Source organism: Pan paniscus, chromosome 6 (genome assembly GCF_029289425.2).
Source record: "Pan paniscus chromosome 6, NHGRI_mPanPan1-v2.0_pri, whole genome shotgun sequence".
In the NCBI taxonomy this organism is placed as follows: domain Eukaryota; kingdom Metazoa; phylum Chordata; class Mammalia; order Primates; family Hominidae; genus Pan; species Pan paniscus.
In genome coordinates, this window is record NC_073255.2 from 176,823,044 (window position 1) to 176,839,254 (window position 16,211).

The following is a 16,211-nucleotide window of genomic DNA, read 5'->3' on the forward strand; positions in this document are numbered from 1 at the left end:
ATGGCACAGTTCAAAAATAACTAAGCAAGGTCCTACCAGCAAGAATCAGCCAAAAACAGACCCACAAAGACTTAAGATGCTGAAATTATCAGAGAGATTACAAAACAATTATTCTTCCTATGTTTAAAGGAAAAAAAAGACAAACTTTAAAAACATATGCAAGGAACAGGAAACTATAAAAAGACCTGGAAGATCTAAAAAAGAACCAAATAGAACTTATAGAATTAAGTACAATCTTTAATAATAAAAGTGTAGAGGACAGGCTTAATAGCAGATTAGACCAGCTGGAGGAAGAATCAGTGAGCTGAAACATATGTGAAATGAAATTGTCCAGAATGTGGCCCACAGCAACAAGGAAATGGAAAATGCAGGAAAGAAGTTGAGACATGGAGAACAGTGAGAACTGGAATATGATCAGAACCTAAGTGAAGCTCTAGGAGAGGAGAGACAAGACAGTGGAGGCGATTTTCAAAGAGAACTGATGAGATGCACCAATCCGCAGCTTAAGAAGCCCAAAGAATCTCAACCATGATAAATAAAAGCACATACCTAGATACACTTTAGTGAGGATGCCTACCTCCAAGACAAACAGAAGCTCTTAAAAGTAGCCAAAGGAAAAAAGAGTGATTACTGTCAAAGAAGCACCTGTTAGACCAACAGGCAATTTCTCAAAAGCAACAATGGAAGCCAGAATACAGTGGAGTGATCATCACAATGATCCAAGAGAAAATCCCTACAACCCGAAATTCTATACCCAGTGAAAATTTCCTTCAAGATTGATGGCAAAATAAATACATATTGGCCAGGCGCAGTGGCCCATGCCTGTAATCCCAGCACTTTGGGAGGCCAAGGTGGTCAGATCACTTGAGATCAGGAGTTCAAGACCAGCCTGATGAACATAATGAAACCCCATCTCCACCAAAAATACAAAAATTAGCCGGGCATGGTGGCGCACGCCAGTAGTCCAAGCTACTCAGGAGGCTGAGACAGGAGAATCGCTTGAACTCAAGAGGCGGAGGTTGCAGTGAGCCAAGATCATGCCACTGCACTCTGGCCTGGGTGACAGTGCGACTCCATCTCAAAATACATACATACATACATACGTACATACATGTTCAGACAAAGCAAAAACAGTTTTCCAACAAATCTTCATCGAAGGCAGGCTTGTCCAACCTGCAGCCCGCAGGCTGCATGTAACCCAGGACGGCTTTGAATGTGACCCAACACAAATCTGTAAACTTTCTTAAAACATTATGAGATTTTCTTGTGGTTTTTATTCTTTTAGTTCAGCTATTGTTAGTGTTAGTGTATTTTATGTGTGGACCAATTCTTTTTCTTCTAATGTGGCCTGGGAAAGCCAAAAGATTGGACACCCCTGATCTAAGGTAATCTGAAAGGACAAAGTGGTAAAAATGTGAGTAAATTTAATGAAACTTTCAGAGTATAAAATAATGGTGCCTCTTGAGGTTTAAAAAAAGTTCAGAGGAAGGCAAATGGAAGAAAAGATAGGAGGGCAAAGATATTGATTTACTTGTACTTAAGTGAAGAACATGTAGTTTCTACCATAGCCTTTAAAATATACATACACACAAAAGAAGGTAAGAAAAGAAAAAATAAGACCCAATCACATGAATGAAACATTTTCATAGAGGATGGGCAACATGGTGAGACCCTGTCTCTACAACAAATAAAAAAATTAGCTGGGCGTGGTGGCGCATGCCTGTGGTCCCAACTACTTGGGATGCTGAGGTGGGAGGACTGCTTGAGCTCGGGAGGTGGAAGGTGCAGTAAGCCGTGATCAGGTCAATGCATTCCATCCTGGGTGACAGAGTGAGACCCTGTCTCATAAATAAATAAATACATACATAAATAAATTTTACATGACACTCCTGTATTATAACTTCTGAATATGGACATTACATTTTATGACCCCATTAATTGTGTAAACAGAAAAGTTGTTTCTGAAAGTGATCTACCCTCAGATTCCCAATTGGCCATGCAGGCCCAAGCAGACTTGCTTACTGGAGTTAATGACAACCAGCTGCTGGCACATGGGTCAGAGAGAAGAACTGAACACTTCATCTGTGTGAACAGTGTGTGACACTCCGCTTACAGGAGACCCCAAATCACCCATATCTTAGTCTGAATCACTTTTAGTTTGGACATTTGGCATCTTCTTGTGGCCCCCTGAAAACTAAATTAGAATAAGAGAGATCTACTCTCAGAAAGCAGAGAGACTTTTCCAAACCTTGTCTAGGGTAGGCTTTGTATAGGAAAAGAATAAAAAATGACTTCCAGAAATAGGAGGGTCATAATTAACCAAAACTCTAAATCCAGAATCAGTAAGACACTGATACATTTAACTAAAATAATCTTTATATATCTTTATGGTAAAATACTTCACAGGCAAAGTCAAAAGGCAAACAACAAACTAAGAGAAAATATTTGCCATTTATATAACAAAATGAGGGCCAACCTCCCTAATAGATAAAAGGCTCTTGATATTTAAGAAAAATATCAGAAAGTTGATAGAAAAATGGATAAAAAGACCAACAGTCCACAGAAAAAGAAGCAAAAATGGCACTTACATGTTAGAAATAATATTCAACCTCACTCCTAAGAGAGAGCAAACTGAAGTCCACTGACCCATCTTCTACCCCTGAGAAATGCAAAAGCCCAAGAGCCTGACAACTCACTCTGTGGCATCTCATGCGTCCTAGTGGGTGTGCATAATGATTCAAGCCCATGAAAAGGAATTTGGTTTACTTCCTACGACTCTGACCTAACAGTCTACCTCCAAAATTTGGTTTTTTTAATTAAAAAAAAAAAAGAGATGGGGTCTCGCTATGTTGCCCAGGTTGGTCTCAAACTCCTGGGCTCAAGCGATCCTTCCATCTTGGCCTCCCAAAGTGCTGGGATTATAGGTGTGCACCACCGCACCTGGCCATACCTCCAAAATTTGAAACAGCACATACATCAAATGGTTCATCACGGCATTATACTTTTTAATAGCAAAAGACTGAAAACAACACAAACATCCATGAAAAGGGGACATATTAAGTAAACGATGGTACATACATATTACAGAGAACCAGGAAAGAAGAAACGGATTGAGGAAGTTAATGAATTGAAACAAAGTGATTATCAGGATCTATTTTTAAGTGAAAACAAAAAAGGGAACAGTATAGATAGCATGTTCCCTTTTGTGCAAGAAGAAAATATTTTTATATGTATGTATGCAAATGCTTATTTTTGCAAAGAGAAACATAAAAAAGAGAAACCAGAAACTAATGTTACCCATAGTGGGAACAGGGTAGAGATAACAGGGAGGAAGTTACAGTCTACAGAGGATACCATTTTATATAGGTTTGACTTTTAATCACGTGAAGGTTTTACACATAGTCAAAAACAATAATAATAATTATTATTATTTTTGAGACGGGTCTCACTCTGTCACCCAGGCTGGAGTGCAGTGGTGTGATCTTGGCTCACTACAGCCTCGACCTCCCCGGGCTCAGGTGTCTCTCCCACCTCAGTCTCCTGAGTAGCTGGGACTACAGGTGCACAGGCTGGTCTCGAACTCCTGGGCTCAAGCAATCTACCCGCCTCGGCCTCTTGAACTGTTGGGATTACAGGTGTGAGTCACTGCACCCAGCGCAAAAATAAATTTTAATTTAAAAAGGAAAAAGTAAGGCACATTCCCAGGAAATTACTTTGCTAGGTCAGACTCACAAAGCAGTTTCGTGGACTGATAATACCTTTCTCCTCTATCTTGTACCAAACTCATTTAAAAATGACCTTTGCATGCTTCACAAAACAAAAGAACCAAAAGAGACATTGTTGGTTCTCCATAAAATAGACACAAGCCAGACCTCTCAGGCGAACAGAAGGTGCAGCCAGCTACCAGTAACACTGCCTAAAGTCCCAGCACTGGCTCTGGCAAGCCCAAACTGTATGGGCACTGTGGTCCCTCTCCACCATGCAGGCCGCCTTCCCCCAATATGTGGCTGTGTGGTTTGGAGAACACTGACCTCTTCCTCTCAGTTCCAATCCCATCCCACCTCCCCAAGCCTAAAATAACACCAGAGGTTGAGATAGGGTCTGATCAGTGCAAAGCACAAGAATTTCCCCTCATCTGCTATAGGAGGTTTCTCTCCTCCCTTCTAGGGGCTCACAGGCCACAGGCTAACCTGGTGGCTCCTGGCAGCCATCTTGGGACTGAAAGAAACTCACCCTGACGAAGCTCGCCCATTAGTGACTGCAATATCTGTTTTTAGAGTTTCGGTATTCCGTGATATTCAAATACTAAAATACATGAGTTTTTATTGGTGTAATTCCATCATTATTTCATTATTTCAACATTTAAAAAATTCAAGTCTATGACTCAATGATTCCACAGAAAAGACAAACGGATGGGTTGGCTTCAAGTCTAGACTCGCCTTCAGAGTCTGTCTTTTCCAGAGAATCATCGCAGATCACAACAGGCAGCCTTCTAATTATGCATCACGAAGCTTCTACCCACAGGGTAATTCCCACTCTGGTCCAACTAGTAGAAGACAAACGATAACAGAGTGCGGGAGCACTTCGTTGTACAAGCCAACGGTGCCCAGGTGCTGTCTGAGGCAGGTTTTCTGTCACCACTGCAGAGCACACTCCAGCTGATTACATCCTAAGTACCAAGCCCCCCACTGCAACCTACCAGGTTTGCATGGTCGTCACATCCTGGGGAGACACGTATTTGGGTCTGCGGCAAACCTTTTTAGTTGTGCCATAGACCAGGTTTTTCTGAACGAAGGCTGAAAAAAAACATAACCAGTGAAAAAATATACATATACATACACATACACACAGGATGGCAATGTTTTATAAACACAAATTAGATAGATTTGAAAGCTTATCCAAATGTGTAAAACCCAGAATCAGTCTGTTAAAAATAGGGCCATTTTACACATTTCAAATATTCATAAAGAAAATAGGTATCCTTAGGAGACTGGGTTTAATGAATAGAGGAATGATTAGTAATTGACATATCAATTATACATGAGTGCTTTTAAATTGTTCCTTCCAATCTTGTTTAAACCATTATTTTGCTTGGCAATTTTTCCCAGCTTGGATATAAAAAAGCCTCAGCCCAGCCTGAGATCAAACTACCACGTCTTGAGTTAGTGGGATTCAGAGTTAATATAAGTTTTATGACTTTGTTTTAGTTAAACTATGGCAGTATTCATCAACCTTTCTAAACCAATAATATCTTTAATAAACAAATTTCTTGCTTCCCCACCCTCAAGAATCCCATACTCATCCTGAGGATTTGGGGTTGGGGGAACTGGCCCCTCAAGTTGAAAAATGACAAATACCTAGAAGTGTTTGTTCTGTCCTTGCCTGCCAGGAAAACCCTCCCAAGTCTTACATTTTTTTTAAGAGATGGGGTCTTGTGCTTTGTTGCTCAAGTGGACCTTGAACTCACCGGCTCAAGTAATCCTCCCACCTCAGCCTCCCAAGTAGCTGGGACTACAGGTGTGTGACACCGTGCCCAACTAATTTTGTTTTCATTTACAAAACATTTTAATATTAAAAATTATAGGTGTCCAGAATTAGCCTTATTGCAGTTGAGCATAAACTGGATGGTTATCCAAGTGTTTGTCTCTTAGGTTGCAGCTGAGATGGTCACTATTCCTGGAGGTCCATCCACATTCTCATTCAGAGCCCATGATCCAGATGCAGCAACCATGACCCCTTCTGTTACCCACTACTCAGCCACCCATCAAGACCATTCTCACTGGCATATTTAAATGGGTGTTACTGGCCTACTGGCCATCTGTGATGAATCTTAAATGGCTTTCACTGGTGAAATTAAAAGTGAGCCAAGATACGTGGACTGGCTAAATGTGTGTCAGACACATTCCCTACCCTTCTATGGACACAGTAAAGTGAGCTCTTTTCCCTAATTTACCCTTCCAGAGCATACCCTAGGCTACAGCCTGTCTTTGGGGGATTCTGCCCGTCAGACACCACCTAACAGGATGCTAGAATTCTGCCTCTGGAATCCTGGCATTTGCCTTGAGTGAATCATTTATGACAGGAGTCCCTAAAAGGGCAGAACTGAATCATCCCTAAACCTTCAGAACAACTCATTTGGGCTCTTTTGTGTGTTTTAAATGAACTTGCTTCCTAATAAACAGCTAATAAATATGTGTGGCAGTTTGCTTTGAGACTTGCTTTATACTTAGAAGTGAAATTGTGGGGGAAGAAGCCAATTCATCTCAAGCTTCTTTTATGGATACCAGTATCTACCAAAAGAAGGAGGAGGAAGAGGAGGAGGGGGGAGGAAGAGGAAGAGGAGGAGGAAGAGGAGGAGGAAGAGGAGGAGGAAGAGGAGGAGGACGAGGAGGAGGACGAGGAGGAGGAGGAGGAGGAGGAGGAGGAGGAGGAGGAGGAGGAGAAGGAGGAGAAGGAGAAGAAGGAGAAGAATTGTGCCCACTCAAATGGGCTTCAGTCAGTCTGCAGGAATCATAAACTGCACGTGTGTGCTCTTCCCCATCCCTATTATGAGGTTCTGTTATGTCCCCAGGGTGTGGCGTAGGTTGGGAATGATCAAGGTAGTATCTGACATTTCTATCTGTTTTGATATTTTCCAGATATTTAAAAGAAATATTCCAGATTGCTGTCAGCAGCAGTCAGATGTATGCTTGCCACACAGTCCTGACCTTCAGGGCAGTCCTGATTTGATTAACGTCTATGCTCTCACTGTCCCCTCTCATGCACTGGTGTGTGTCAGGCCGTGGAAAGCAAACCAGACCACACGTGGCTGGCACTCTCCAGCAGAGGCAGTTCGCACTCTAGAGGAGAAAAACTTCACTGTAAAGGGCATGTCAAGGGGGTAGTGATCTACCCTAAGCAAAACCACAAGTGCCACGAAACCACAAGCAAAACCAAGGCCAGAAACAGACAGCCAAAGTGGTTTTAGGATAATTCACCAGACACTTCACTATACTCCACATAGAATAAACATCTGCAAAAATAAAGAAAACCATAAACTGTGTTTAAAGGAAGGCCCACTTACTCCCTTATAAAATGCTGAACATTCAGAAAGACTCAGAGTTTAAAATGTGAAATACAGGCAAAACGGAACTGAATAAAGCTGGACCGATACACTCATGTGGAAATGGCTTAAGAGAAACTACACAAAATTAAAACTAAAAAAAAAAAAAATTCTCACACATCAGCCACTTGGAGGAACTGGCCAAAGGGTGGCCTATTTCTCTCTGTAAGGCAACCAGGATGAAACATTTCAGCCCCAGCCTCAGGACACCATGAGTGCATGAAAATCTGCTTCTCAGGGACTTTTAATTACTCTGTGTCCTACCATCCGTTAAACCCATCAACTCCAAAGTCGCCTACAGAAAAGATGGCAGCAGGCCAGGCGCGGTGGCTCATGCCTGAAATCCCAGCACATTGGGAGGCCAAGGTGGGTAGAACACTTGAGGACAGGAATTCAAGACCAGTCTGGCCAACATGATGAAACCCCGTCTCTACAAAAAATACAAAAAATTAGCCAGGTGTGACGGCTCATGACTGTAATTCCAGCTACTTGGGAGGCTGAAGCACGAGAATCACTTGAACCCGGGAGGCAGAGGTTGCAGTGAGCCAAGATCACACCATTGCACTCCAGCCTGGGTGACAGAGCGAGACTCCGTCTCAAAAAAAAGATGACAGCAGCACTGCTGCAGCAGGGAGTGAAAGGCAGACACTGCACGACGGAGCTGCTCGGACACCTGTCAGGGACTCAGGTTAGTCCTCGGATACAGCAGGACAACCATGCTACATGCATGCTGACCCTGCTTGTCCTCCACACTTGGGGCTCCTGCCCCTCCTGGGGTCGATTCTCCTCACACCCTTGATGCAGCTCTTCCTCCACTGCACAGGGCCAGTGTCATCTGTCTCCAGGTCTACCTTGGACCTGGTACCTTGCTTTTCTTTCCTGTACCCACCCAGGCCCTCAGTATGTGCACACGGCTCCTCCAGGGTTAAGGTGTAGGGACAGAGCCAACACAGGCAGGCTCTGCTGGGTGAGGGCAGGGCACAGGATACCTTTGAAATCTAACTCGTAGTTGTGCTTTCCGGCCTGGAACTTCAAGGTGGCTGCCTGGCCGTCAGACCCCGGTGTACAGTAGGCCAGGTAGGCCTTCTCCACGTCGCTACTGCTGACAGTGGTCACAGGGTGCGCCGTGCCCTGCGATGGAAAGCCAGACACTTTATGAAGGCAGGAAACTGCGTGATGAGGAAAAACGCTGGTGGCACCCATGCCACATTTCAGAGATGCTCCTGGTGGACAGTCCTGTGGTGGGGAAGATGGAAGCCAGGGAGCATGGTATGGCAGGAGAGAGAGGCACAGAATAGAGGCAACATGACTGTCTCCTGAAGCTGCCCTAGCAAACACAATGCAGTAAATATGGGTCCTGCTGAGCAGGAAGACAGGGATGGGAGCAACGGAGAGGAGGGCACTCAAGTCACCTAGGACAGAGGACGCGGCAGCCACTCAAATGCCGGCAGAACAGCAACAGCAACTTCTCGAGTGCTGCTTGACTGGGCAGCCCAAGCCAGGCTGGTCTTACCCGTCTATTCACGTTGCAACCATCCTTTAATCAGAGCTCGGTCCTCTTCCTTGCGGTTTTTTTTTTCTGGTCCCTAGGAGCATTCATCTATTTTTTAAATTATCCATTTCAATCCCTATCCTTCCACAATTACTTACAGGAAATCTCGTAGCTTCAGCTGGAGTGAGTTTGAATTCTGGCTCCCAAACCTGCTGGCTCTATAACTTTGGCAAGTTATCTTAACCTCCCTGAGCCTCCGTTATCTCAAGCTTATAACATGAATAATAGTACTTAGGCCATATTCATCCCTTTATACAACAGGACTATATTGTCCTCACAGGGCTGGAGAAATCATTTCAATAAGGCATGTGGAGCACTTAGTACAGTGCCCAGAACAAAACATACTCAATAAATGTTACTATTATCATCACCGTTCTTATTAAATTTGACATTACACTGACAACTAAAATTAAAGTTATTCAACCTATAACCAACTAACTCCCTCTGTCCCTGTCAATTTTCCTGCTCCCCCTACTGCTACCATCCTAGTTCTCCTGGGTCACAAGCTTTAGGTGTTACTAACAGAACAAAAGTGAGACAAGACAAGAGTCACCCATGCCTCTGCGCAACTGAGTCCAGCAATGGAGAAGGGGAAAAAAAAGTACCCAGACATTTCAAAGCCTCAAGCACAAGGTCCCACACAGGTCTCACGGGTGCTCTAGACGCTGAGATGGGTAACTAAGAATGACCAAGGAAGGGTGAGACCCAGCAAAGGTTTCTTGGAAGAAAAAGATGCCTAAGCCAAGGCCCAAGCCCGAGGGATGACATGAGTTGGCCCCATGAGGACCATAAGGGGCGGGTGTAAGAGGTATAATGGTGTGTAAAGCAGCCTCCTAGTTTACGGTCTCATAGCGGCGCCTAAGTTTCTCTCTCTGAAGTCTGTCCTCCTTCAAAACCAAGCCATTAGACTAGAGTCCGGGAGGAAGAGGATGTGGCATAAAAATCCCTTTCTGACAACAAGAGGAAAGGAAAAGAAAACAATCCCTCCCCTTTGGGCCTGAGGAAATGAAGCTCTGAGTCAGGGAAACAAGAGAGGAGAAGCAGCAGTCAGATGCAGGCGTCCTGCCCCGACCCAGGCCTCCAGTCAAAATCCCTGCAGATGGATGGTCACAGAGGGAGGGAAGATGCAGGTGGATGAGCAGAAAGCAAAAAGCAAAGAGTTTTTTTGCCCTCAGTGGGAGGTTTGGAAGGAGAAACCAACAATGGCAGCCATATTATGTGTTAAGCTGAGAAAGGTCTCGGTTTAGCACCTGGAGGCACCAGTGAGATGTGGAAGGAATGACAGATTCCCACATGTCCTGTGGCAGGACCAGCAGGTGTCTGATTTTGACATGAAATGTTGGAGTACTTCTTGAGCTCAGACAGAAAAAACTTAGCTTTTCTGGGAATCAAGAGAAAACTGTTTTGAAGTGGCAATTAACAGAAAACTAAAAAAGAAACCTAAATGTGGGGTTACACCAGAAATGTGTAGGAAAGGGAGGACAAGACAAACCAGATCATCCTAGGCTGTCCAGCCTGAAGCCACCAAGCCTACACGTGTTTCTACGCCCCCACTAGCACGTGGCATATCAATAACATCCACACGCGGTTCATCCCCAGACATTCTCAAACTGCTCGCCATGAGTTTCTGCACCGCCACAGAGGAAGAGGAGCACAGGAAAGAAAGGGGCACGCTCCAGGTGTTGGCTGACTGGAGGAGAATGGCCCCAACAACCAGAGCTGTGATGAGACACCACCGGGGAACCCTACTTTTGCATGGGTTGCCCAGAGCCCTGTGTCATCTCATTCAGCAACCAGCGGTCTCCTCCAAGAAGCCAGACAGATCCCCAAACAGAATGAACGTGATGGTCACATCTGCTAAGTGTGTTGCACCTGCCATCTGTCCCTCCATCTCCAGGAGAGCCGGGATTCCCAGAGCATGATTGGGCAGTCATCCTCTCCCCCTCCTCCCTGTCACGCCAGCCTCTTCCCCTCACGCTCCTGACCAAACCCGGAGAGCTTATCTGGATGAGTCCCACAGGGCAGGTCAGAGAGAGTCCCAGGTCGCCCACGAGGGGAGGGAGACAGGTGGGAAAGGCAGGCAGGGCAGAGCAGCAAGCAAGGAGAGGCTGGTGCTGGCAAGAGGGTAGCAGGGGAGCAGAGGGGAAAGGAAGTAGTGCAAGGCAGCAAGGCCATCGCTGAGAGTGACCATCTCCAGCTGACCAACAGACACTGTCAGTAACACCCTCCTCCTTCCATCAGCCAATGTCTATTTCCTGAGGACTGGCTATGCATCATTCCACACACGGGATACGATGGGGCAAAAGAAAAGACAAAAGTCCCTGCCCTCATGGAGCTTACATTAGAGCGTCACCAGAGTTAAAGGGCATTCTGAGTGCAGTTCAGAATAAGAAACTAAAGCTTCAATATAGCCTCTTAAAACCCAGAAGAGTACAAAATACCTATTGATTTTCATTTTGGAGGGTGGGTTCTTTATCAATGGTGCCTTCCCTAAACTTGTACTTGAGACGGAATCTCGCTCTTTCGCCCAGGCTGGAGTACAGTGGTGTGATCTCTGCTCACTGCAACCTCTGCCTCCCGGGTTCAAGTGATTCTCATTCATACCTCAGTCTCCCGAGTAGCTGGGACCACAGGCGTACGCCACCACACCTGGCCAATTTTTGTATTTTTAGTAGAGATGGGGTTTCACCATGTTGGCCAGGCTGGTCTTGAACTCCTGACCTCAAGTGATCTGCCCGCCTCGGCCTCCCAAAGTGCTGGGATTGTAGGCATGAGCCACCACGCCCGGCCTAAACTTGTATTTCTATAAGTGACCAGGGGACTCCCTTTAATCTGACCCATCCACAAACACCTGCGAAGAATTGACAGCAACTATTTTTTGTTATTTGGCTTGGATTCCAAACCTATACATGATATAAATCAATTTTCTTATATTTGCCTACCTTCTGTAAAGTTGCAGAAATGGCAGACAACCGGTTTGAAAAGCCTTTACCTCTATATCACAGCTACACAAACACACTTGCACACACAGGCACCAGCTCTGGGGTTAAGTTACCTGTTCAACAAGAGAAACATCTTTCTATCCCATTTAATAAAACCAATGAAGAAACTTGATCTCACTACAAATTTGTCATTCAGTTCTCATGAGCCAACAGATGGAAGCTCTTCAAAGATGAAAGCTCATACAAATAAATTCCAACTTATCTAGTTTTGCCATAATTCTCCCAAAGCAAGTGAGCCACACTGGCACCTGGGGATCCTCAGCTCTCTCAAGGATGCCCCTGGCAACAATATGGGGGCTCTTATTTGGCTCCTCTCTTACAGATCCTCAGGACAAAACATTCACCCTCTTTCCATCACACTTACCTGTCTTCCATATTCCTGCCAAGAACCAAACTCATCACTCCAGTACCAAATCCAGTCAGTGGTGAGGATGAAGTGTGGAGGTTTGGTGACAGAGGAGGCCGTGGAGAGGCGGCGAGCCTGGGTAGCACCGTAAGTCATGGCGTTAAAGTTCAGACAATGAGAGTGAAAGGTACTGGCTGACTCAGAGCACAGGATCCTACAGAAGAAAAACAACAGCAGACTGAAAATCCCACCAGCCAAGCAGACACAGGTCCCTCAGCTTGAGAACATATAGCTGGGAGACGCGAATAGTAAATGTGGCATGCACATTTTAGAAAAAGTTTCCAGAGGTAGAGGAAACTGCTTTTTCAGATCAGTTTTGAGGTATAAAAATATCAAAATCAAGATAATGTGGGAGACTAGTTATGACGAAAATTCCTCTCAGTACAAAATGCCGAAGATGCTGGTGAAATCACTCTTTTTTAAAATGCACTGCTGAGCTGGCAAGAAAGGGAAGTCCTCAGAAGCCAAAAATAACAATAGTTAACATATACTGAGTGTTTACTGTGTGAGCCAGACCCTGCATTAAGCACTTTATATGTATTAGGCGATGACATTTTCACAACCCTATGAGGTTGAGACTGTTACCTCCACTTCACAGACGGGAAAACAGAAGCTCAGGAAGATGAAGAAACCTGTTCAAGGTCAAACTGCTAGTCAGCGGGCGAGCTGGGCTTTCAGGTGGGCAGGTGGGCTGCACAGCCTGCACCTGAGCCACCAGGACGCGCTCCCTTTCTAAACGCAGTACTGCCTAAAGACCAAAGGAAGGTACGAAACTGGAGAGCGGAGAGGAGGGCGAGAGCCAGCAGCTATCCCAGGGCAGTATCGATGAGTAACGACAGAGAGCCTGGGCTTTGGCCGCAAAGGGGAAGCAGGAAACAAATGTAGGGTCTGAGTAAGGCAGGAGGCTGAATCTCAAAAGAGATACCTCTGCGTAAAACCAGGACCCTAAAAGATGACCCACCTTAGTAAAGGGGGACTGGAGAGGGGACTTGCCTTGCAAAGACATCTGGCAAGGAAACCTGCCTGTATTAATGTTGGTTCTGGATAAAGGAGGAAAAAATTCCTCTGAGAACTCATAAACCACTCAAGCCTCACAGAAGTTTTAGGCTGATTCACATTTTGGGAGAATTAGCTGCAAAGAAGACCCAGGGTAGCAGTTCTCAGAGAAGCAAACACAAATCCCCTCTGGAGAAATTCACCTTCAACTCAGGCCTCAAAAGAATTTCTAGGCCGGGCATGGTGGCTCACGCCTGTAATCCCAGCACTTTGGGAGGCCGAGGCAGGTGGATCATGAGGTCAGGAGATCGAGACCATCCTGGCTAACACAGTGAAACCCCGTCTCTACTAAAAATACAAAAACTAGCCGGGAGTGGTGGCGGGCACCTGTAGTCCCAGCTACTCAGGAGGCTGAGGCAGGAGAATGGCATGAACCCAGGAGGCGGAGCTTGCAGTGAGCCGAGACCGCACCACTGCGCTCCAACTTGGGCGACAGAGTGAGACTCCATCTCAAAAAAAAAAGAATTTCCAAAGAAATTTCCATCAAATCAAACATGAGCTCAAAATCGATCACAAAATGTGGAAACAAAGAGACTATGAGCAAAAGTTAACAAAAACAAAATCAGACCACCTTGAACTATAAACATTAGTATTCTCAGATGCAGATATACGTGATATGTTTTTTAAAAAGGAATTGAGCATCAAAAGTTTGAGTAAGAATCAAGAGACTATAAAAACTGACTGGGTAAATTTAAGGAAAAAAACAGAACTTTTACTATTCATTATTCTTTTCTTTCTCCTCCACTCCCTCCAAAACTTTTTTTCTTTTCCTTTTTTACTATTTTTTTTTAATTTTTTATTTTTTGAGACAGAGTCTCACCCTGTCACCCAGGCTGGAGTGCAGTGGCATCATCTCAGCTCATCATCTCAGCTCATCGTGATCTCCGCCTCCCAGATTCAAGCGATTCTCCTGTCTCACCCTCCTGAGGAGTAGCTGGGATTACAGGCATGCACCACCACGCCCAGCTAATTTTTGTATTTTTTTGTGCAGACAGAGTTTCACCATGTTGGCCAGGCTGGTCTTGAACTCCTGGCCTCAAGCCATCCGCCCTCCTCAGCCTCCCAAAGTGCTGGGATTACACGTGTGAGCCACTGCTCCCGACCTTAGAACTTTTAAACATAATTAAATTAACTGAAATTTAAAAATCATACTTCGATGGGACACACTGCATCTCAGAAGAGTCTGAACTAATGAACTGAGAGCCTGAGAGGAAGAAATGTGGCAGAGTTTAGAAAGAGAATAAAAGAGAAGTTAGAAGACATAAAAGATAAGTGAGAAGACTTCACCATATATCTAATGAGAATTCCAGAGAAGGAATACTTAAGGAGATCATGGCTGAGGAAATCAGAAAGCACAGCAAAATATAAGTAGCATAAATTTTTTTAAATCTACACAGATTTTAGTGAAACTGCACAGCACCAAAGAATGACAAGATACTAAAAGCAGCCAGAGAGAAAAAAACAGACTATCTACTATACTGGATTGAATTGTGTCCCCAAGAAGATATGTTGAAGGTCTAATCCCTGGTACCCATGAATGTGATCTGATTTGGAAATAGGGTCTTTGCAGATATAATCAAGTTAAGATGAGGTCATATTGGATTCGGGTGGGCCCTAATCCAAAACTGATGTCCTTTTAAGACGAGGGAAATTTGAACACAGACACATGGGGAAATGCCTGTGACAATGGAGGCTGAGATTGGAGTGATGCGTCTACAAGCCAAGGCATGCCAAGGATTTCTAAGCATCAGAATCCTGGAGGAGGCAAGAAAGGATCCTCCTGTAAAGCCTTCAGACAGAGCAAGGCCCTGCTAACACCTTCAGTTTGGACTTCTAGCCTCCAGAACCGAGAAAATAAATTTCTGTTGTTTGAAGCCATCAAGTTCATGGTAATTTGTTACAGCAGCCCTAAGAAGTGAACTAATACCACCTCGATTTAGGCTGATAGCTAACTTCTAAGTAGAAGCAATGGAATCCAGACAACAATGAAATAGTCTTTGAAGAACTGAGGGAAAATACCCAGTAAAACTATCTTTCAAGAATGAGAAGGGAATAAAAACTCTTTCAGACTAACAAAATACACAATTACCTCCAGACTCTCATTAAAGCAACCTCCAACAGAGGAACTTAAAGAAAGAAAATGATAAACAAGGAGAAGTGTGAGCAAAGGAATGGTGAGTAAGAAACAAAATGATAATTGTGTAAGCTTAAACAAATACTGACTGCCTAAAACAATACGAATTTCTAACCTCTAGGATTAAAAATATTATAGCAGCAATACATACAGTGCATCTTTTTCTTTTTTTTTTTTTTTTAATAGAGACAAGATCTAGCTCTGTCACCCAGACTGGAGTGTAGTGACACAATCATAGCTCACTGCAGCATCAAACTCCTGGGCTCAAATGGTGCTCCCTCTGTAGCTTCCTGAGTAGCTGGGACTACAGGCACGCGCCACCATGCTCAGCTAATTTTTTAAAAAATTTTTGTAGAGACAAGGTCTCTTTATGTTGCCCAGGCTAGTTGTGTATTCCTAGCCTCTAGCAATCCTCCCACTTCAGCCTCCCAAAGCACTGGGATAACAGGTATGAGCTGCTGCACTCGACCCACATCTTATGTGCCTGGCAGTGATCTGAGTGTTTTATGCATATTAACTCATTTAATTCTCAAAATAACCTTGTGACATAGAAACTATTATTTTGTCTACCTAACATATAGTAAAGCTGAGGTAAAATGAGATTAAGTAATCTGGCCAAATTTATATAATTAGTAAATAAGTTTGAATGAAACTAGTCAGAATTCAAGTGTCCAAGGTTCTTTCATTGTTTGACAGAATGACAAAAGGCACTGATTGGCTTAAGTTCAGCTAAAAGTCTGTTAAGATAAAGAGTCTGTTTAGATTTCCAGAGCAGCCACTAAAAAATAAAAATTCAGTATATAACGTCCAAACAAGTAAAGGGAAAAAAACCAAGTGAGGAAAAAAATCTACAAGATCAAAAAGAGAAAAGAAATATACAAAAAGTGGGTCACAGTGACAATTATAATGAGTGGCAGAAATAAATCCAGATCCACGTTATTGGCCACTTGTGCTTCCTC

At 44.1% G+C, this 16,211-nt stretch overlaps 1 protein-coding gene across 4 annotated transcripts in view; it reads right to left on the minus strand.

Moving 5' to 3' along the window:
* Window positions 1–16,211, minus strand: part of PARP12 (poly(ADP-ribose) polymerase family member 12) — a 43,214-nt gene that overhangs the window by 5,717 nt on the left and 21,286 nt on the right. For 3 of the 4 annotated variants that reach the window (XM_063606392.1, XM_034965092.3, XM_063606393.1), the window contains exons 6-8: window positions 12,021–12,216; window positions 8,092–8,338; window positions 4,700–4,796 (exon numbers count right to left, since the gene is read on the minus strand). In XM_063606392.1, coding sequence (XP_063462462.1) covers window positions 4,700–4,796; window positions 8,092–8,338; window positions 12,021–12,216 — 540 coding nt within the window. The remainder of the gene's footprint in view (window positions 1–4,699; window positions 4,797–8,091; window positions 8,339–12,020; window positions 12,217–16,211) is intronic. The other variant, XM_034965093.3, reaches the window with a different exon arrangement.